Raw genomic sequence first — 23,561 nt, forward strand, 5'->3', positions numbered from 1 at the left:
ATTAGCATTATAACGACTAAACATGAAAGGATATAACGTTAATGTTGCACTTAACTCAAACTTAATATGATATAAAGAGGCCCAAGAAATTTCAAAGTAAAAGTATTTTGATGATTAACATATAGAATGCGGACAAATTTGTGTTTAATGAGAATGTTTAGTAACACTTTGGTCGTGAATCTTGATGAAAGGTTCTGAAATGACCCCGAAACGTTCTGTGTCAAGAATTAAAGAAAAACTTAATCCATAAAAGATCTTGGTCATATATAACAGCTTCTAAATGCCGCTAGACGACATTTCGACATAGATGCTAATGCCTTTGACAGGCAAGCGTTTAGATTCCACAGAGTTTCAGACCAACTGTTGTTTTGCTGCTGCAACATTTCCGCTAAGAGGAGTGGAATTTTATTTTCAGTTTCCCCAATTTATGTAGTTTTATGCGACCGACGACGTATATAGTAACTGTTATATTTACCACTGTTATGTGTACAATTCTCAACAGTCACTTGGAAATCGTCACAGATACCTTCTATTGCGTATAGATTATTGCTTGAGATGGTGTTTTCCCCAAATACATGTCATTGACATAGTTTTAGATTTTCTTCTCACGTATCTCTGATTTGAAAAGTCGCTTTGTGAAACACCATTAGTTGAAAGGCCATATCCATTCTGCAGAGGCAATGACACTGCCTGCTAATATAAATTTTTGAAATTTTTTTTTGAAATTTTATTGTTCAAAATGTATCTATTCGTCTTTTTCAGGAAATCTTCAATATATAAACAGCTGAAACTGTTGAATGTAGAGATAAACCTACTGCGAGGTTATTATCAGTCTCCAGGGGATCTGTTATACTTTTAATGCCTGGCAACACTCACACGCCAAATGGCCTAAGTACGTGTACGTAAACAGGGTAAGAGGCATTTTCCCTGAGTCTTATTTCCAAGTTTGATTGTTGCTGCGTCTTTGACGACACAGCTTGTCTTCTCGCCATGGGAACAAGTACCATCGGCAGATACCCATTCCTGTGAAGGACCTTTATCTCGCCCACTGAAACATCAGCTGAAAGCAGGACTATTATCCTATCAGTTTGTTGTTTTGACCGTGTGCCTCGAAATGCAAGAATAATTACATTTGACCGAATTTCACCGAATTAAGTGGCCATCTTACTTCATTACTTCCACGAGAAGCCATTAGGCCCACGCCCATTCTGAATGTTGCATTCAAGCATAAGGAACTCAAATCCAGAACTGAGGACATGTTGTAGATATGTTTGTTGTTTAACTGCACCGCAATATTCCTATAAGGCGGTGGTTTGGAAATATTCTAGTCCTGACCAGGCAATCTACTGATCAACAACTTGAAAAGAGTGACGATGAAAGACAATTTTACTCACAAATCGCGTGGAGTTCGTTCTACCAAATATATCATAAAATTCATATATTTTCTCCAGGGGCAAATGAAACTCATGCGGTCTGTACTTCCTCAAAGAGTGTTGAAAAGGGTATCTTCAGCTGAGTGTATGAGTGAGTGAGAGAGTGCATTTGGCTCGGTAATATTCTAGCCACACCACGAAAGGGACACAAATGTGGGGCTTCACACATTGCATCTATGTGGAGGCTCGTACACTTAGTCGCCATGCTACTCTCGACCCTATTTTCACTTAAAGGGACAGTACGTTACAAAAAATTCACAAAGGTAGTAAAATGGTGCATTTATTGATTAACTAGTGCATTTATTGGGACGGCATTGTTCTATACAAATGAAATACAGTCAATGTGATGATAAGTGACTAGCTGTGTATGTATGTATGTATGTATATATGTATGTATGTATGTATGTATGTATGTATGAATGTATGTATGTATGTATGTATGTATGTATGTATGTATGTATGTATGTATGTATGTATGTATGTATGAATGTATGTATGTATGTATGAATGTATGTATGTATGTATGTATATGTGTGTGTGCCTGCGTGCCTGCGTGTGTGTATGTGTGCATGTGTAATGTGTTATATATACATATGTATTTAACACAATATGCAAGGTGGTCAAGCAAAGTAATCAAATTGCTGCAGTATATCACAGGGAAAACTAGCACACGTTACCTGCTGTTACAAACAGCATGGTATTACTTACTTTGGAACAGCCTAACCACATCACACACACACACACACACGCACGCAAAAAAAAAAAACATACACACACACACACACACACACACACACATACACAACCTATCGTGTGAGTGTCTTCTTCCTCGTTGCCCTTATCAACGCGACTAATGTTGGTGTTTTCCATGTATGATGATACGGAAAGCGAGTGCGCGAACAATTCCATACTTGCATTTCAGTTTTGAAAGTAGAAGCACTCTAAGAAATATGAATACGCAAATGTATACATGACGTTAAACAGTACTTGAGAACGCCCGTCACATATATACACAACAGAACACACGCACCGCCCATTTGTTAAATGTCACTGTGCAACAGTTTATCCTATGACACAGACAGAGAGGATAAATGGACACACGAAACCTTTGAAGACAATTTACCGTGGCAGTGCATTAAGTCTACTTCATTCCCATTACTAGGGCCTCTCATGTAAGTATGTACGTTTAACACGACACATACAGTGCCAGGGCAGTCAACTCCAGTAGTTCCGTCATCACGAGGACATGTACGTGAACGTCAGTGTTTCCCCATTTCAGCCAGCACTATGGGTACCGACACAATCATTCTGTTACCATCTCTCCACAATAAAGGGCAGGTGTAGCTTCTGTCACACTGTTGTTACCACGCTTGCATTCTGTCCTTTTCTGGTTTCGTCTTTGTGTGCGCACCAGCTTTGTAAGCACCAGCTGGATGTTTGTCCGGGTAGAAGACCAGGTTGCCGTGTCCCATCTTCGCCAGCTCATACATGGCGGCCAGTCTCTCGATGACCACCTCCAACACGGACAGGTCCACTCTGAAGAAACCACTGAAAGGCGAATCGAGGTCAGATACGACGTAGCACAGCATACTGATGGAGAAGACAGTGATGATGCACATGACAAGCTCCATTCGGTAGGAGTATGCGTGAAGGAGGAGGATTCCTATGAAGGAGAAGAACCCCAGTGTCTCCAAAAACGCCCACCTGAAGTCAGAAGGTCATGTTGGTAGAGACGGAAAACTATTCAGAGAAAACAATGTCATATACATGTAACAATGCGTATGGGTCATGTACGGAAACAATGAGCATGGGTCGTGTACATGTAACAATGCGTATATGTTGTGTACAGGAAACAATGCGTATGGATCACGTACAAGAAACAATGCGCATGTGTCATGCACAGGAAACAATGCGTATGGGCCATGTACAGGAAAACAATGCGTGTGAGTCATGTACAGGAAACAATGCGTGTGGGTCATGTACAGGAAACAATGTGTGTGGGTCATGTACAGGAAACAATGCATGTGAGTCATCTACAAGAAACAATGCGCATAGGTCATGTACAGGAAACAATGCGTATGGGTCATGTACAGGAAACAATGCGGCTGAGTCATGTACAAGAAACAATGCGTGTGGGCCATGTACAGGAAACAATGCGCATGGATCATGTACAGGAAACAGTGCGTGTGGGTCATGTTTCCTATGTGCGTATGGGTCATGTACAGGAAACAATGCGTTCTCCTTCTTACGGAACCTGCTCCGAACTAACTAAACATGTTCTAAACATGTACGTACTTACCTACGATATTAATAACTATTCAAATTTCCTATGTATAAAACAGACAGCCCATAAACGTATATGTTTAATGCTAACATACTGTTAGATCCCGGATTTCACTTTCATTTGGATGTGCGAAACTTAACATAACAGTATTATTTGCACGGGGTTTTCATTATGTGAAGCAGATGTATATACCGATTGATTGATTGATTGATTGATTGTTGGCTGCTTGATTCTGAACGCCGCATTTAGCAATATTCCACCTACACGTCAGAGGTCTGTACATAATCGAGTCTGGACCAGATAATTCAGTTTTGTGTGTCATGAGTGTCCATCTCCGAAATAGGAATATATGTCAACAAAGTAAGGGAGCCTGACCACCCGATACCGTCAGTCATCTCTTGCGATAAGCAGTGGTTGTTGAAGGCCAATTCTGACCGTGATCTTTACGGGTGTATCATGCGTGACGGATGTGATGAATATGTGTTCGCTGTCACAACGATGCCCCTTTTCTGCCCACAGAATTACTTACTTGAGCGGATGTATCCGTGCGTGGAGAATACCCATCCGGTCGGAACAAACGCTGTTCAGAAAGATGATGTTACTGATGATTTTCTCGAGTAGCACTCTGTCCACGTGATGTTTACTGTCTGTGTCCACGTGTCGCAGAATATCCACAACAGTCCAAATTTTGACTGAAACAACAACAACAGGGAATAACTCGGCGTCATCTATCCTATTCTGTAAATTATGTTCATTTCGATATGTACTTTCCCTTCCCGTCTGCACTACTCATCTATGAGATTACAGATTATACAGATGCGTCAGATTATAGCACTAACTTATTTATTTCTTTATTTTCCAAACACAACGAGGTCTATGAGGTCAGGCCTGGGGTATTAAATCTATGAGGTTAGTTTCTGAGGTATTAATTTGCCCTTTTTTCCCCTTTGTACATCATAGATAAAAGGTTAAAACGATTTTAAACAAACTTCCTTGTCCTGATTATAGTAAGGACTCTAACATTCACTTTTGTTACCAACGCTTGCGTTGTTATTAACAATTACTGATCAATAAGTATAGATGTAAGCTAGCATGTACATTAAACGTTGTCGGTGCGCCATCAGTGTTTCACTGCAATGCAATAACTTGATCCTTGCCACGACATAACCTTGAACGTTAAACGCTTTATGTCAGACTCAGGAATCAGTTTCGTCCCCCAAGCGTGGAACTTTAAATATGCAGTATGATGACATGAACTCTATGGATCCCAGCACCAACAGTACATGCAAATTCAAAGACGCTACGACACACAGAGAGATGTTTTTCTCTGAGCTTATGTATCGACCACCGAGGTTGCACACAGGAGGATAGAGTGTCACATGTATTGGCATGCTCAGCTTCAAATATTAATGTAATATCAATTGAGTTTTATGATAGCCTTAATGCATCTTATCAACAATCAATAAAAAAGATTTTACGGCGTGAGTGTACCAGGAAACGCAGCTTTTCATGACATATCAATCACGATCGGTGTGCGTCGGGGTGCAATGATTTGATGTCGATCTCTGAACATTTGTGGAACATAAATATTGCACGCTGTTGACGCGAGTTTCGCACATTGTACATTATACAGGTGTTTGACGTAAGTGAAAGAAGAAAGATTTATTATCATGAGGTGACAACTAAAGCCACTAGGCTATGTCCTAGTTTTCGGGGGTCAATATTGTTCAAGAAATAAACATGTTTATGGACTAGCATAATGTGCACCTCTGCACTGTCTCAGATGGAGACAGTCTTAAACACTTTTTTTCTCTACTACTCTATTTTAACAGCTGGTCCAACATTGAAAATTGGTACCTCAGTACACGTCTCCCTGTTCAACCATGTATTAATGACTACATTGATTTCTTTGTTACCGTTGTAGTTTTACGACCATGCAGTACCAAAACAAGTTTTGTTTACCACATACAATACGCATCTGTCATTTTTGTAAAATGCGTGCGCTGGCAGTGCGCAAAAGGTTTCATTGGTGTATCAAGGAAAAGACATTCATCGTACCGTGGCAGTACCTGATTTTCGTGTTTGTATACAGAACAGAAAACATATAATACACACCATGAATATGTTTGTGGGCACGTTTACGATAACAGATACTCACTTTTCTCTCCCCCCAAATAAAGATCTCAGTGTTTTTGTTCGGTACAAATTGGATCGTTTCAATTTGATAGCTGTCATTGGTCTGACTTGTGACAAAAGACGTATTTGCTAAGTTCTGGTGTTCTGCAATCCAAACTTCACATTATGCGCAGCTGTAATATGAAGGGACAGGGGTGATATATCTCAGATAGTTCCACATGATAACCGGGTAACATGGCATAGTGTTACTGTTGAACACGTGATTGTCTATCTGTCATGTATTATTGGCGTTTTTATTGACTATTGATGCCCCTTGATTACTACATGTATGGGGCAGTAAGCTATGGTAGCATAAAATTACAAAATGAATTTTTGTATCGTAAGGAAACACAAGATTGCACTTAAATGTCGGTCATTAATATGGATTTCTAAATCACAGTACGTTTTAGAGCATTCAGACAGTCAATTTCAATAGGATTTGGCAACTGGTTTTCTATGTTTCATGATAAAACAAACTAATGTAGATTTTCTCATCCCACAACATCCGCAACATAAGCCCATACGTTTACATGAATAGGGCCTTAATGTCCAGAATACAACCTTGTCAGTATCGCAGTGGCTATAACGGTCAGCAGAGGAGAGGGTTTGTTATATCCCTGTTCGCGTAATGAGTTTACGGAACATCTTACTCGACACACAGCGGCTCGCACTCAATCAAATTATATGGATGGGTAACACCAACTTCTTGCCAAACTAGTTTGCATGTTCTACAATACCGGGCGCATCGGCAAAATCCCACAGTTTACATGGAGCATGTTGTTTGTTACCTTACACTACAGTGCAGTGTTCTTGTGTATCTTCTAGTAAATACTTCGAACTATTTGGCAAATAGTAATGGAAACGTGTCATGGCCGAATACAGGTCATTCGTTTGAGAAAGAAAAGTTTGTCTCACCGACGGAAAGAAATGTGATTTAGGTATGCTAAATCCCCCTAAATTTTTGGGGATAAGACACTAAAGTAAGACACTGGCACAGAGAAGTTTCATAACTTATGGATGTCTGCTCAAAAAAGTATTGATTCTTTTGTTTATTTGACCCATGTCCCAGATATTTGATGGATGTCTATCAATAGACGAGTTTGGACTGGACAGTCCAGTGATTGACAATGATCAGAGATGTACACAATGGTAAAACGATCACGTGCGTTAGCTAAGAATTTATCGCCACTTACGACAAACAGTTGTTGCGGAAGACCTATTCTACTCTGGATCTTCAAATAGATACTTGTATTGTCTCACAATCAAGTGACCTGGGATAACAAATGATTTTTCTAATGAACCTTTGCAATCTTTCACATATCCTACCTTTCACGTCTTCTTTCGGTCTGTTGACATAGGATGACTGATCTCTGTCCAGAAGCTGCAATATCATGAATATAGCCTCAGCTTTTATAGCTCGGTATATGTCAAGCCTGAGCTTCTTGTTGGGCAGTCGAATCTTGGTAGTAAATGTAGCAATGTGATCTATCATGCTCATCTCTCCAGTCATCTTAGTGAGGATCTCATGCTGCTTGTTGAGGGCTGACTGGAAGGCAAAGCCAAACGATGTTGCGTACACGAGTCCAGCTGGAGCTAGGAAACAGGCAATGGCATCGTTGATATCGGGAGGCGTCGCGTACTGGTCTTTGGGCCAGAGAAATAAGGTGAACGGTTCATACAGGTACAAGGTAAGAGGACAAAGAGCAAGGGAAAGCACTGCCGGAAGAGCGATTCGAATCAGTTCCTGTGGTCGGTTGTGGGAGGTTCTGAGGCTGTCAATGACCTCGATATCAAATGGTGAAAGAAATTCATCATCAGCATCCTTCACAAGCTTTTCCTGGTTATTGTTCTCCATATTGATGATTTTGGGTTTCAGTTCACAGGATACTTTGGCCGTTTGAAGCCACATTGCTCTCATCGCACTTTTACCCATGCTTAGTACAGTTGAAGGAACGGTTGTGAAACGCGCCTTTAACACCAGGAACACAAGACCTGCAGGGAAATTGGGACAAGTAAAGATATATAAAGACGATCATTCTTAAAGCGGTGTTAATCATAATCCAAAGTTACACTAGACTTAAAACAAACTAACGCCTATAAGATAGTCTGTCCTTGAAGAATAGTGCATACATGCAGAACAAATACACACACGGAAGCACACACAAGAACACACACAGTTGTATACTTCATGTATCTGGGTTTTTTTAGGTAATTATAGATCATGTGATGATACAAAATATTTCAAGCTTTGCGTAGAAATTTTCTTATGATTCATGTAGGTGGCACCTTAAGAAGCCTCTATGTGAACATCACACGAAGTAAAGATAAATGTACATTCTATTGCCTACGGTTTATGCTGCAATGATTAAAAAGAATCATTTCAGCGCTATAGAATCATATCTGCACCAATACGTTCTGTAGGTATCAGAACATGCATTCGCCATTCTAATAGTATCTGTGATATAATACTAGAAACATGTCATATCAGTGGTTTTCTCCTCATGATTTGTGAATTTCTGAGGACGTGTGGCAAATGTTGCGAAGTAAAATGCAGGCGCTATACACATTCCACAGTTATTCATTCATATCGTTTCACTTACCTAATACAATAACTGCCATGAGTGCAAATGGAGGAACGACTATTTCAACCACTGATGGCCTGGTTTCAGGAACAGCTCCTTTTTCACTCACTGGTTCACTGTTAGTCTCCGGCTCCACCGAAGTCTCGGGTTCTGAGCTTGTCTCGGGTTTTGTCCCCGTCTCTGGCTCTGCAGTGATTTCCGGTTCTGAGCTTGTCTCTGGTTCTACTGTGGTTTCAGGTTCTGAGCTTGTCTCGGGTTCTGCTGTAGATTCCGGTTCTGAGCTTGTCTCTGGCTCTGCCGTGGTTTCCGGTTCTGAGCTTGTCTCGGGTTCTGCTGTAGATTCCGGTTCCGAGCTTGTCTCGGGTTCTGCTGTTATTTCCGTTCCAGAAGTTGTCTCGGGTTCTGCTGTTATTTCCGGTTCTGAAGTTGTCTCAGGTTCTGCTGTTATTGCCGGTTCTGAAGTTGTCTCAGGTTCTGCTGTTATTTCCGGTTCCGAACTTGTCTCGGGTTCTGCTGTTATTGCCGGTTCTGAAGTTGTCTCAGGTTCTGCTGTTATTTCCGGTTCTGAAGTTGTCTCAGGTTCTGCTGTTATTGCCGGTTCTGAAGTTGTCTCAGGTTCTGCTGTAGTTTCCGGTTCCGAACTTGTCTCGGGTTCTGCTGTTATTGCCGGTTCTGAAGTTGTCTCAGGTTCTGCTGTTATTTCCGGTTCTGAAGTTGTCTCAGGTTCTGCTGTAGTTTCTGGTTCAGAAGTTGTCTCGGGTTCTGTGCTTGTCTCTGGCTCAGCAGTAATCTCCAGTTCAGAAGTGGTTTCTGGTTCAGTTGAATGTTATAGGTTAGAATATAATTGTCAATGATGGAAAAATAACATTTGACTATAATGCGACTGATACAGACTGAATAAAGCTATGAAATCGGAAGTCTTAATATAGTTCATTCTCTATATGGCGATCATGAATATGTTCGTTTCATTAGATATCCTGAACTCTCCACTCGCATAAACTGTGTTTTCACTATTTACTATTTTCAGTTAAGAATCATTGCAGTTCTTGTGTGTGCGTAATTTACAAGCTCCAGCCCACAGTTTCCCCGTCAACACAGTAAAATGTCTATTCATATACACTGACCACCGATGTAGAAATTATTTCCATGTGCCAAGTAACTTACACAGCGTAAAACTCGTTTTACCAATATCACAAGGTAATTAGTGTTTTGTTATGCCAAGCAAGTAAGACGATAGAGAATAACCTGTTACAGTTTACATTAAGACACTGGTACTTTGTGCAGAAGTGTACTCGTTCCTGACGCTACTGACGCGGCATTTTACTCATTATTATGTTGACACAGTAAAACGTGCATTCCCGCTGTATTCATTGCTGACAGAGTGAAGCCACTATATACCCGTCTGTCATGAAACCATTTAACATACCCACTCACGTCTCAATGACACAATAACACTATAATCATTGTACATTCATTTTACTAACTGTTTATGCACACAATGACATTGTAACCACTATGTATCAGTTTTTTATGCTGACACAATTAAACACCAGTTCCATGTCTACTAGACTTTACAATGCCTGTCTACCTGTTTTTTTCGTCTAACTGACACACTTATGCTATATTATAGCCACATACTCCTATGTACAAGTCGAAAACTGTGGACCACGAATACGAGTTTCAGGAATACAATATCTATGTATCCGAGGAACAGTTCGCATTTTGTCCCTTCCAGTCAAAGACCCGACCAAGGTATCAAAATTACACCTGGATGTATGGTTAGCTCCAGCTCACTGAGTATCAGCTGGAGAACATTACCGTGATAGGAGGCTATTTCCTCTTACTCTCCATAGACATTGTTTCCACAGTTTCGCATGTCTACTAACCAGTAGTGTTGATGGGGAGAGCTGTTGCCGCCTTTGCCAACGGAAGTACTCGGCTCATCGGTCCATGCAGCAAACAGCTGTTTAAAATCACCAAAAGTAAAACCTGCATCGTTGTCGTGTGGACGAATCTGAAATAAACGAAACGTCTTATACAAGATATATGATACAGTTGCATTTTCCATCTCTTTTCATGATAAAATCCTATACAGTGGATTGTTTGTATTGAACGGTTGTCCCTAAAATCCATTCTCAATCGCTTTCCCCGCAAACAACCAGACATCACTGTTATCGGTTGTCTGCCTGATACAACGTTATAAGGGTCTTGTGCAGACTTACAGGGAATCGTGCAACGGGCTGTTTCAATATTTCGCTTTGTGCATGGTTGTGATCAAAAGGAGAAGTTGTCATGATTAACCAAAGCTCGATGATGTGACAATCAGACATATCGTGACACTGAAATAGGTCGCGTAACCACATTGTCACCCTTTGGTAAAACAAACAGATTATTATCCGCGGAAATGCAACGAATGGCAAAGATTTTGCGCTGTCGTATTTTTGCGTTTTTCGCTGGCGGCAGGTGGATCCCTCGAAATCACAATCAAAATTATTTAGCAGACCGATAGACCTTCATGGTGCAAATACATTGAATGCAGAGAATGTTGAGTATTATCATTTTTAAAATTGCGCGACGAAGTCGGCAACTCAACCATCATCCAGACTTTGAGTTACCGACATCGTTGCGCGAACTACAATGTTGAATAATGTTTCTAGCACAATGGTACGAAAATCATCTGATGGCTGGAGATGGCAAGTTATTGGTACACATAATCTGTTATGACCTTGAAAGATGAAGACAGTTGTCAGTCGTTTGGTGAGAAAATACACAGAAAACAATGAGGTGAAGAACATCCTACGTTCTGGAAGACCAGGGTGACGTTACATCGTGAAGACTATGTGAGGCTCAGTCGGCGAGAACAAACACCACTGGTTACCCTTTCGGCGGATGTCTCCACGAGAACGGTCCCAAAAGAGCCGGGTACAACTCCAGAAAGTTCTGTCCTGAGCAATCATCACCAACAAGCTTGGTGTCAGCTAGAGGTACGTTGGAACCCGAGGACTAGGCGAACAACACACTGGTCCTGTGAAAACCGATTCTTTCTTCATGTAGCATGATGAGTAGCTGAGGGATGTGCAGTAAAAGCATCATGCCTCATCAATTTTTAAAGCGATGTGTTTTCTTGTAGTCGATCATACAGACCATCATGAGTTTTACTAACATACTCTGCGTGCAGTCCACTTATGTCAGTACACCACTTATGTGTACCGAGCTGCTTAACTTTGTTCCAGATGCACATTTAAAGAAAGCATGTAGTATTGCAGCATCGAAAACCAATCACTGTGGATATAGCTGTGATGAAATCGATGTGACATGATTAAGAGATCGATCGTTCAAATATGAATGAGTAGTCTTAACCACACGTTATATCAATACTTTTGTCGTAGCTGCCATTGTTTATTCATACGATTGTTTGAACCTTCTACAACATAAAGCACTTAGAACACCTAAAACTCAATGTCCAGCTGAGACTATCCATGCAATGAGTAAATCTACAGTGCATTTGGAAGCAAGAGGATCATTTGTATAATCGTAAGTATAGATCAGTCCAATGTAGGGAGCAGACCATGTCATGTTGTGTTTGGTTATCATTATAAAATCGTGCAAAATGGTATCAGGAGTTTGAGCTTACTTACCAAGTAAAGAACAGGTGCTGAAAATTCGGTAGCCCAGGACCAATCGTTGTAGTGTTTCTTTTGTTTTTTTGTTTGTTTGTTTTTTGTTTTTTTTGTTTGTTTGTTTGTTTGTTTGTTTGTTTTGTCTTATGTACCTTTTTGTAAAACATGTATGGTCTTCTCAATCTGGTAGATCAGACTCAGAACAAGGCTAAATCCAAGACACTCGTAAGAAATATTATTTGCAAAAAAATTCCATCTTTAATCATGTGTAAAGTTTCACAAATACGTAGGTTGGATGTGAAAAAGGGGAGGTAATTTACTTAAACCCGTAATTAATATTAAAGTGCTGTCTGGAGAATAAATGAAATGGTAAGTTTTAGGAAAATCTCGTTGACCTTACAATTCTGTCTCTTACAGAATCTAAATTTCATTTAGTCTCGTTCTGAGTTTAAGGTACCAAACTTAGATGCCCATCATACCATCATAAATGGAGAGGCAATAACCATTTGAAAAAAAACGTAAACAAGTGTTGATCCCTCTGAATGGTACCGAAGGAGATTAATCACAAACTTTAAAAGAGGATAACCGTTTCTTTAAGGGGTGATGCCCGGTGCTCCTGCTATTCGTACAAAATGTTTATTTAACAACAACAACAACAACACTGCAAGTTTCAACCCACAGATTGTCTTAAACATCAAACACTCACTTCATCTCCTTAACACTTCTTTCATCTGTCATACTTTCGCAATATATATATATGTATATATGTATATAAATTTCTTGCCATAGTTTTATCATACCAAAATACGGATTCGGAAAAGGTGACGTAATGTAGCAAACCAATAGTAATTTTGAGTTTAAATACTTGGTACTGACATTGACATAGATCGTGGCCCAGGTCGACACCAGAATCACAAGCCTGGCTAACAAATTGCATCATACTATAAATGGGGCGGAGAAGATAGACAAACTAAACAATAGCAATCCCCCTACACATGTCAAGTGATTGTGTACATGCGATTTCTGACATTCATGTTGGACTTTAGAAATCACAGTGAAGAAGTTCATCTCTGTTCTGAGTAAAATCAATAATATTTCTTTCTTGTGCTATATGTATTCCCTCCCTCCGAAACATGATTTGTCACCTCAACGTTTATCCGGGGGGTTTCTGAACCTGGTGATGAACATGTTTGGTCAGGGTGGCCCAAGGTCGTTCGGCGAAAGAAACAATCCCCGTAATAATGACGTTCGGCAATTTCCTCATGTTTCATGACAATCTAGAAAATGTATCGTGTTCATAATCTCAAAACATCAAATGAGATAAAATGAGAGTTGTCACTAAAATTCTGAAATGCATTTTACTGTCCGAAAAATTTTAATTAGGTACAGTTTTCCCCAGAAGACAAGACGACTTTTATTTTATGGTTATATTGCCAATGTTGCACGCTCCGCAGACTGCACGCACTAGGACAAGTTTACCGAGCGCGTCAGTCCCAACTTTGTTGCCTACATGGTTGGCATGGTGTATGGTCCTTTCCATTAAGCATAGATGAAATTCTTACTTCTCAGTCACAAAGCCTACGATGAAGACAATTTGTCGTTCTTTCTGCTGCAACACACATTTTCGTATTTTTCCACAAACCCTTTCCAATGAACTCTGTTCGTTTAGCCAGGAGGATGAAACTAGTAGTTTTATCTATTTCAAGGGACTTGATCAAGATACTTCAAGCATTCTGCCCTCCGCACAAGGACGTACATGGAGTGTTGCTAGATCGCGTATGATATCCGCGTCAGTGATGTATGAGGAAAGAAATATTGTGAACCTTTTGTCAGTGTTAAACTGGTAATAAATGACACGACTGAAGCATTCTTGAACAATCCATAATATCAGAACTAAACTCGTACACGCACTCGACATGCTAAGTTGATACTCATAAACAGCATATACCAATTTAACATCAACAACAACATCACCTCACCATCTGGCAACGTACCCAGTTCCCCTCCCCATGCAAAGACGTCGCTCGATAGACAACGCACAGAAATTAATCCCAGAGGTTAGGGGAGATCAATGCATCTATATGAAATAATCACCTGAAACCATGTGCAGTCTCCAGAGTGAGTCAATACAATCAATGTCACCATGAAGCTGATTAGAATTGCCTGTAAACACACAACGTTTTAAGTAACAAGGATCCAATTACCACGTTCAAGTCAACAGAGCTGATTTTTTTTTTCAAACTTCAGTGAAAATGAAGTCGATTCTATATTACGAACCTACTGGTTGTTTCGGATATGTTTTTAGAGTGAGTGAGTTTTACTGCGCACTTAACAATATTCCCACCATGTGGTCGCGGTCTGTACATAATGAAGTCTGGATCAGACAGTCCAACCATGCAATTAGGATACGATGACATGAATCAACCAAATTAGTGAACCTGTCCACCCGATCCCGTTCGTCGTCTCTCACGACAAGCATGAGTTACTGAAGGCCAGTATTCTAACCAGGACCTTCACGGGTATATATGTTCAGAAACTAAACGTCGACTCTTTGGTATTGTGTGAAACGGCATGATTCTAGTGTTTGAATTGACGAAACATCGATAATAAGATATCTACATCAGTGTACGCAAATTGTACTAACTTGGGATGGAAGGCATTACCAAGTGTGACTGAACTAATTCGTAACATTCTTTGTTTAAGCCTGACGAATCGTTATTACGTATGCCAATGATTCGCATCGCACCTTGCGTTACCAGTATGGCGTCACATGGATCATTGTGGACACAGCAAATGGCTAACGTTTTGTTGTGTCTTTTATTTTCTTGCTCGGTCCTGGATGCACGTTAGCTGCAGTGACTGGAGAGGAACCTTTCTGTCAGTATTACCATCAGGGTTCAAGATGCCGTCGAATCATTAGTTTTAATCATTAATGTGATGAAAATTCTGACTGACAAATCGGATTTTATTTTACACTTTCATAGTAGATAATAATTGTTAATGCAATAATGTTGTCTGTTTTTAAAGATGTTATGTAAGTTTATACGTTTAACCTTCACCCGTCGAGGGAATCATGTGAACAACTCTCTTTAGGTACTTATCCAACTGTCACGCACACATAGCGTCACTCACGTGTATCATGACGTCAGTGTACTACAATGCAGGAAATCTAACAACATTTTCACGAATATTTCCATGTCTAAAATACTTCTCGAACCGAAGATATATTGTTAACTTCACTTTAAATGGGGTTTACAGTGCTAAAATCGTTCCTAGAATAATTTTCCTGAAGTTTTGCTGAAACAATTTAATAAAAGTATATGTGTGTAATAATAATGTGAATAAACAAAATAAAATTATAAATATCCATGCACTATATATGACGATTCCCATCTACTTACTGTAAAGATGTTCACGAAGAAAAAATGCGCTTTCTTTGAATTTCCAGATATGTTCGCCTGACAAGTTGGTAATTCCTCCTGAAAGGACGACCTTATAGAATTCACTGTAATACGGAACTGTAATCCAGCCTTCTGCAGTACCTTGGAAAATGGTTGTCGCGATTCCACATACTTTTCATGACTATATCGTTTTGTTTCCAAATGTTCCTTTTTTCTCACATATAACCAAACCGAGACAGTTTCACACTTTCACAGATAGTCTGTTAACGGTTTTATACAGGGGAACCCATATCCAATAAAACACAAACAGGCAATTTAGAAAGCCACCTTTCCATAGGCATCACAGCTTAGCGTTACGGGTAGACTTGGAAGTTCAGAGACCTGTTAAGTGTCATGAGCGAGTTCCTGGCTACATCCGGGTACCGTGTGTTCTACAAGGATGGGCCAGTCACATGGCATGGAACGTTGTGTTGGTTGCATATCGACGTACGCGTCATCGCTCTTGCAGACCAATCCATTGTCATCTGTCACCGTGTGCTGTGTTGTATTGAGCTGCCTACGGCTTTGGCAGCAAGGCTGGGGATGGCATGTTTGTATAGGTCGACATCGCATTTATCAACTGTATATTGATGATATCCCTCTGTCGTACCGGAAATTGATGGTATCCCTTTCTAGTGTTAGTATTTGGTGATATCACTTCATCGCATTAATAAATGGTTCTATTAAGTTTATATGTGAGAAAATGATGCTGTGGTATGTCGTCCCTGTTTAGGATACTGATACAATTTCACAGTGTTTGAATGTGATGACATTCCTTCACGGAGGTGAAATAGATGAACTTTCCATGACAATGTGATGTACGCGACTTGCACTTGTACCTGGTACAGTGAGATGATGCCGCTTTTATCAATCCGCCTTTTTTCGGCACTATCACGACGGGGACATCAAGAATTGGCATCACACATGGTATCCATGTAGGGAATTGGACCCGAGTCTTCAGCGCTTGAATATGCCCTGCTCTTCACAAAAAACAAAATACTTTTTACTGAGTCTCCTTTTGACATTAAAGGGATTGACAAGACTCAGTAAAACCATGCCAAATATGCGAACCTCACCTACGAAATATCACTTTAGTCTTGCATCCCAAGAACCATGTTGTGAGACCACCATTGTTCTCAGTTCCCTTGGTTGGCACCTCCAGATCACTTGGTGCAGATCAGGAGTGTGTCCGGTTTTCAACTGGAAGATCATCTCCTCTGACACTCTGGGTAATACACAAGGCTGCAGTTTTGGGGGAGTCTCCATATTCATAGGAAAGATATTGGTGTTTTCAACTGGACAGAAGATTCACTGTATGTGTTTTGACAGGAGGCGAAGGTACCCTAACAGAAGCTCTGCTTCACTTCATCTTTTTCTGTACAAATATAAAAAAAATTGAAAATGTACATGTTACTGAATCCAGACGAACGTGGTTTTTATTATGTAATATGAAATTTCAGATCTTGGGGTGCTGTTTTGGAATACATGCTTTAAGTGCATGTTTTTTGTTACATAAAGCAATACACTATAATGGGCACATTCAGTTTCTATGGCTCCGTCGTTACTGAAGATCAAAGATAAATGCTACCTGCAATCAGACCAGCTTCATCGTTGTTTCTCTTTGATCCCGGTCGGTTGACTTTCGATCCCTGTAATCAAGTTGCACTTTGGTATTTGATGTGTTCTTCCCATTGACCTTAGTGTGTTTGCAAGGTTGTCCTTACACTGTGTGACGAAAACAACTGTTTCATACTGATTGACAGATAAATATGACCGTCAATTACATCTTGTTCTACCTCCAATAGGAAACAATCAGTATACACCGCGTGCTTTCCTTGTTTGAGTTCAGCAACTGGTGCTGGTCACACAACACAACCAAATGGATCAACTGATCTGGTTCCGCGACTTCTTGTTCGCTACCCGGCAGCGCGGATCCTGCTTCAAATGTCGAATACTGGTTTAGATCGTCCAGACTTGCTTATTCACAGACAATCATATTGACGGATTGTTTCTAAGTCGGTGTCAAACAACAAATATACATAGTATATATAGCATGGAGACAAATGATAAAGTACCTTATGAACCATGAGAAATCGACACACAGTTGTTAAGTGTAAACAAACAATAACCCTTTGGCAAAAACAAATGCCAATCAGCATAGGAGGGTGCCGATCGAACTGAAGGTGCCCAGTTCAATTCACTTCCGTTCCATTGTGGCCAGCATACATTTATTTGAACTTTGACACGCCCTACAGAAGAAAGGAGTATTACCACATCACAATAAATACGAAATGCATTGCTCTTAAATGGTTAAATGGATTTAACCAGTCAGACAACGGCTACTATTTATGGATCGGAGAGACTTTCAAAATATTCAGGTCACTTACACAGATCTCTCCACAAACAAAAATCAGCATATAACACAGTTATTTGACCTGCAGTATATACGCTTTGGGGTTTCTCTTGACATGGTTACCATTAGCTAATATTTCCGCAAGATAGCATCCTTGAATATTGTCAAAACGGTGTTTACTCACCTTTGTCATGGTTGTACGTACGCCGTGTGCATCACCCGGAAGCGATCGTACGCTAAATAGCATTCGGAATCGTTCGGGTACGAACCTTTTCGAGATAAAAAGTTCATAAGGGATGTGCGAATGTGCACTTTGGTAAGCTGTGTTCTGATTGGTCAATCTCAAAGGTTACCTGACGCGACCTCCCATAATGTTTTGTTAGACTCAGTGGTGGAGTGTAACGATAAGTACCGAGGATAAGTTTACTTAGACTGCCATTCTCCTTTCATTATGAGGGGAGTGATTTTAATATGTGTCATTACCTGAAAGCATTTAACTATAGCATATATGAATCACTTTTATATTTCAGTGAGCTGCACAAATATATATCTAAAGGAACTTATAAGTATATAAAAGATCGGGAGAATTAAATTTGAACAAATTGTCATTACCGAAACGCTCATTACGCTCAACAAAATCCACATTTCGTAAACGTGTGCTTTTGCAAGAAAGTAAATGTAAACCCTAAACTCTCCCTCACAAACAATTTACTCACCGATAAGAGTCTCCTCAGGGGTTTCCTACTGGAGGGTGAATAAATACGGAAAGATGCAAGTCCGTAATTTTGTTATGTTGACAAACATAACAGAAGCTGCTATGAAGGAACATGGTGCACATCCAACAGAGAAGATTACACATGACGTGTGACCTCAGATGATAAGATGATAATGCTTTCTAAAATACTACCATTTTATCTACAGTTCTAAATAATACGTTTTACTCAAGCTTATTGTAAGTTAATAGCGAAACGAGCCCACCCACTAACTCTCGATTAATATGAGCAGGTCATGTTATAACCAATTCATCGTGCATTTGAATGCTGATAAATATGGTCAGTGTCGTCAGTTCGATGTACCAGAAGAATGTTCAGGCGATTTAAGGGGTGGTGTGTATCCTATTGGTTAAAACGTTGGCTCGTTACGCCAAGGGCGTAGGTTCGATGCCCGACATGGATACAGTGTAAGAAACCCAGGTCTGGTGTACCCCGCCGAGATATCGCTGAAATATTGCTAAAAGCGGCGTAAAACTATCTATACTCACCCACTCAGACGATGAATTTCATAAGCTACCTACTTATAGTTAATTGTATGAGAAATTATTATGTGTATGAGAGGGAGACAGACATAAACAACAAACAGTATCAGAGAGCATTGAATATGTTAGAATTCTGGTCAGTAGTTGAAATGAGACTGGTTATACAAGATTGTAGCAGACCGGTATGGACATGCAGGTGGAGCAGACAAAGTGCCGGTAATACTTGTTGCGACATACCATTAGCTTCAATATAGTTACATTTGTATCTCGTACTTGAGACTATTGAATATAAACGGTTGCTTCAAGTGAACGTGCAGCATAATGTCATATGGACACGCCTCCTGTCTGCTATGTACACTACCAGATTCAATGAAGGTCAATAACATACATTCATCAAGGGTAAGATAAACCGAACAGAAGCTCTGCTTTTAGCACAAGACAGGGAAGATAACTCCACGAGGCAGTCATACTTTACATATATCAGAGAGTACATGCAAACATCTGTTTGGTAAAATATGCAGTTTGCCTAGACTCTGTGACTATCATCTTCCGGAGCACCCGTGCACTTGTTAGACTGTCAATTTCATGAAATGTCGAATGCAATACATCATTCAGCTCAGCACAAGAGATAGTATTTGTTCTCGAATACCAGATCGTCCATTATTTCTTATGTTGGACACAGGTTGGCTCGTAAGCACCAAGTGAATTTATTGGCCATTATTCAAAGGATGAAAATGGCAAATTAACATCCGTACGATGTACGATGAATAATTGTTACTATGACAAAGATCAATTTCGGGTAGTTTTCATGTGACTGAACAAACGACCATCGGTCTCCAAGATACTGACACGTCTCCCAGTACGTTGTAAGGTATACACATTAGTTAGATAAGTCAAAAAGATAGTAAAATATGACTTGGTGATTACTGAGCAAGATATCCCAAGCTTTACGACAGATGTGCTGCTGTCACGTAGGTATCTGACACCGTTACCATGTCACGACGATAGTATCTGACACTGCTACCTAGTCACACTGTTACCTTGTCACAGCATTAGTATCGGTCACTGTTACATTGTCACACCGTTAGTATCTGATGAGGTTTCCTTGGCACACCATTCTGATGCTTTTACTTCGGCACACCGTCAATATGTGATGCTTTTACTTCGGCACACCGTCAATATCTGATGCTTTTACTTCGGCACACCGTCAATATGTGATGCTATTACCTTGGCACACCATCAAAATATGATGCTGTTATCTTGCCACGCTGTCAATATCTGATAGTATTACCTTGGCACACCGTCAATATCCGACGCTGTTTGGATGTGTTGTGACACGACACTGTTGACATATAAGTGTATCAGTATTCTTTATCAGGAGATACCGGAAGGTGGGGGATCGAACCCAGGTCTTTGCGAAAGCTTTAACCCTCGTCCCCGTTATTGACATATCGCCAGTTAATACATCACAGGGCGGGTTTGTTCGCACAATACAAGTACTTTCATATTATCATGTTATTTAATTTTCTGTAAACGTCTGTTTGTGTTATAAATTGGATTAGTTAAGGATATTATTTATATCATTTGTGTGCTTTCTCGCTGCATGCGGGTGTATTGAAGGTCACAGTTAGAACTCGAAAAGTTAGTGAGGCGAGAACAAGACTTGACATAGTGTGGGTGCTTCAAGCAATATTCTTCCTGATATTCATTGACCAAATACACTTAATTCACATCCCTGCATACAAAAGATAATTGTTTACCTGTCTCGGAGTGTTATTCAAAACATGTGGTATCGGGTCACTTCTGAAACATACCTCGGCACGTGGAAGTCAGCAAGTATTCCGCAAAAAGTGGCTGCTGTTTGTAGCGCTGTATCGGCATACATCTGTCGACTATTTTCATCATTATCATTGTCATCCTAATATTTTCGCATGATTTCCCCCCAAAAATGTTCAAAGGCTAATCGAGGGCCATTCCCTTGCCGTTGTTGAATATGTACACATATGATTTAGCTAATATTTATGGTTGCAACTGCAATAGTTGTGCAATTTAAAACTGTGTGATTGATTACATGTTGATTATGTGTCTGTTGGTAAAGTGATCACTTAATGGCTGTTTCCAAATTCTATCTTCCATGGCAGCAGTTATGTATGCATGTATGTAGGCATGTGCGTTCCTGCGTGTGTGCGTATGTGTGTGTGCATGTGCTTGTGTACCTCTTAACATATTAGCACTACGTAGTTATCAATACATCCTTTCATATGTAATTTTACCCATTTTTCAAAACTGTGCATATTTGGCTAACACTCTTGTTTCTTGGACCCTAATGGTCACGATGGGATTGCAATGTGTCATTAAACATTCATTACATAATGTATCAGTAAATCAATTGTACTAAACTGCTGTGTCAACAGACTGTTAGGTTCAGGGGGTATAATTAGCACGTCATTTGATACAATCATGGCTGCCAGCGCGTTGTTTGACCAAAAAGGACAGTGTGACAGGCCGTGTCTTCAGACAGCTAAACCAGCATCTCACATCCTGGAGCGATGAAGACGTTCGGAAACGATGGTTTAAGGATCTCAAATATACGTTGTACCCGGTGGCATCCATTTGACAGACAGAGGATTGAAAGACACTGAACAGGAAGGTTAATTAGGGTAAAACCTTGGTGTATTATGGAACAGTCTACTGTCTTGTGAGTAGAGTAGGATGAGCCTGAAGCAAGTTCGTTACTGAGAAGTAACTTCTTCTCTTCTCAAAATAGATTTTACTATCAATTACTATCAAATATAAAAACAGGTTTGCCACTCAGAGCTTTGATTGTCTTTTTGACTGAAACATATTTTATTCATTCAAAAATGAGTTTGGACTCAAGTTTTCCAACCTACAAAATCTCTTTCCCATACAAAGAATTAAGGAAAAACATTCTCAGATCCATAACCAGATTGTTCAACATGATGCGGCATTTTTTCATATTTATTCAAAATAAATCACACAAAAGTGTCCTCATCATATATCTTATTCTTGTGTGAAAAACATTTAACTTCCTTATTCCATATGAATAATATTTAGGTTCACTATTTTCTTTCACGTAGATATAAGATTTAAGTAATGCATCTGCAGTTTCTAACAACTAAGGAAATATTATTCCACACTTACCTGTTGGTTGAATAAACGATGATGTTGAGTCATGTACGTGGTTGGCTAAAAATATTTTAGTTTAGTTTAGTTTCTAAACTCAGCTTGTGTAGTTGCCTACCTACAGGTAGGAGTAAATCCTGAGGAAAAACTGGTGTTGTTTGTTTAGTGACCAATCATTTTAGAAGTCCTTTTTACGAGAAGATTAAACCCAAATCAACTGTTTTTATATTACAGCAATATCTTTCAAAGTTAAAAAAATAGCTTCAGTTTCTTTTCTTGTGTTATTATTTGGACAATTCCACTGTAATGTGTAGATAACAGGAAGTAGTTTATCTGTTCTAAGGCGTCTATGAACTGCCTGTCTGCGTAAATGGAGGACACCTTAAAAAATGTTTCGTTGTTGTTTGACGACACACTCTGCACAGTTGCAGCTACAGGACGGCGGTCGGTGTGCAGGCGGATCAGACAATATAGTGGATGGCATCATTAGCAACCTAACCATGATGACATGTGTCAACCAAGCCTGACCTCCTGATCCAATATGTCGCCTCTTAAGAGAAGAATGCGGGGCTAAAAGCCAGGATTAAGCTGGAATGACTTGGACCTGTGTATATGCTCAACCCTGTGTGTAGCTCATCCTTATGCCCAACTAATTGCTGCTGATGTCTCTTTAATGTTCGTCTCTTTCCTGTGCCAACAAGCACAACAAGGCACCTGTCTCTTTTCTTGGGTAAGTGTACATGTACTGCATAGCAGCTAGGTACTGAGACATGGTTCTCAACCAGTTCGTAGCATTTTGGTGTTGTCGATATATATTTTCCTGTTCCGAGGTTCAGGTGGCAACAGAAAAGAAAAAGAAAAGAAAGGAAACCATGCAAATACATTCTTAAGAAAAGTAGGAGTGAGTGAGTTTAGTTTTACCCCGCATTCAGCAATACGGCGTATTCAAGCTATACGGCGGCTGTCTGTAAATAATCGAGTATGAACCAGACATTCCTGTGATCAAAAACATGAGCATCGATCTGCGCAACTGGGAACCGATGACATGTGCCAACCAAGTCAGCGAGCCTGACCACCCGATCCCGTTAGTCGCCTTTTATGGCAAGCATGGGTTGCTGAAGGCCTATTCTACCTTTGGACTTCATGGGTCCAGAACAGTAGGGGAACCTGTAGTTCCAGTTTAGATAGTTTTAGTGAGTGTAGTTTTACGCCGCATCAGCACTATTCCAGCTATATGGCGGTTCAGGTTAGATAGGAAGTATACACAAATACAGA

The 23,561-nt window shown here is 40.0% G+C and overlaps 1 protein-coding gene across 1 annotated transcript; it reads right to left on the reverse strand.

Annotated features, from left to right (window-relative positions):
* Positions 1-1,712: 1,712 nt before the first annotated feature.
* LOC137276910 (uncharacterized) lies at positions 1,713-15,584 on the reverse strand. Its single transcript, XM_067808559.1, has 6 exons — positions 15,496-15,584; positions 10,361-10,488; positions 8,493-9,284; positions 7,219-7,884; positions 4,247-4,409; positions 1,713-3,137 (listed from the first exon to the last, which is right to left on the reverse strand). Exons 2-6 carry the CDS (start codon positions 10,467-10,469, stop codon positions 2,795-2,797), a joined length of 2,073 nt encoding a protein of 690 aa, XP_067664660.1. The 5' UTR covers positions 10,470-10,488; positions 15,496-15,584; the 3' UTR covers positions 1,713-2,794.
* Positions 15,585-23,561: the final 7,977 nt, after the last annotated feature.

Source organism: Haliotis asinina, chromosome 3 (assembly GCF_037392515.1).
Source record: "Haliotis asinina isolate JCU_RB_2024 chromosome 3, JCU_Hal_asi_v2, whole genome shotgun sequence".
NCBI classification, from domain to species: Eukaryota; Metazoa; Mollusca; class Gastropoda; order Lepetellida; family Haliotidae; genus Haliotis; species Haliotis asinina.

Bases quoted from the DNA above. Each gene is read 5' to 3' on its own strand.
- LOC137276910 (XM_067808559.1), bottom strand. From the start codon at position 10,469: ATGCAGGTTTTACTTTTGGTGATTTTAAACAGCTGTTTGCTGCATGGA. The intron at 9,285-10,360 runs GTTAGTAGACAT...CAACTGAACCAG, and splicing joins TCTCCCCATCAACACTACTG to AAACCACTTCTGAACTGGAG. The intron at 7,885-8,492 runs GTAAGTGAAACG...ATTTCCCTGCAG, and splicing joins CATGGCAGTTATTGTATTAG to GTCTTGTGTTCCTGGTGTTA.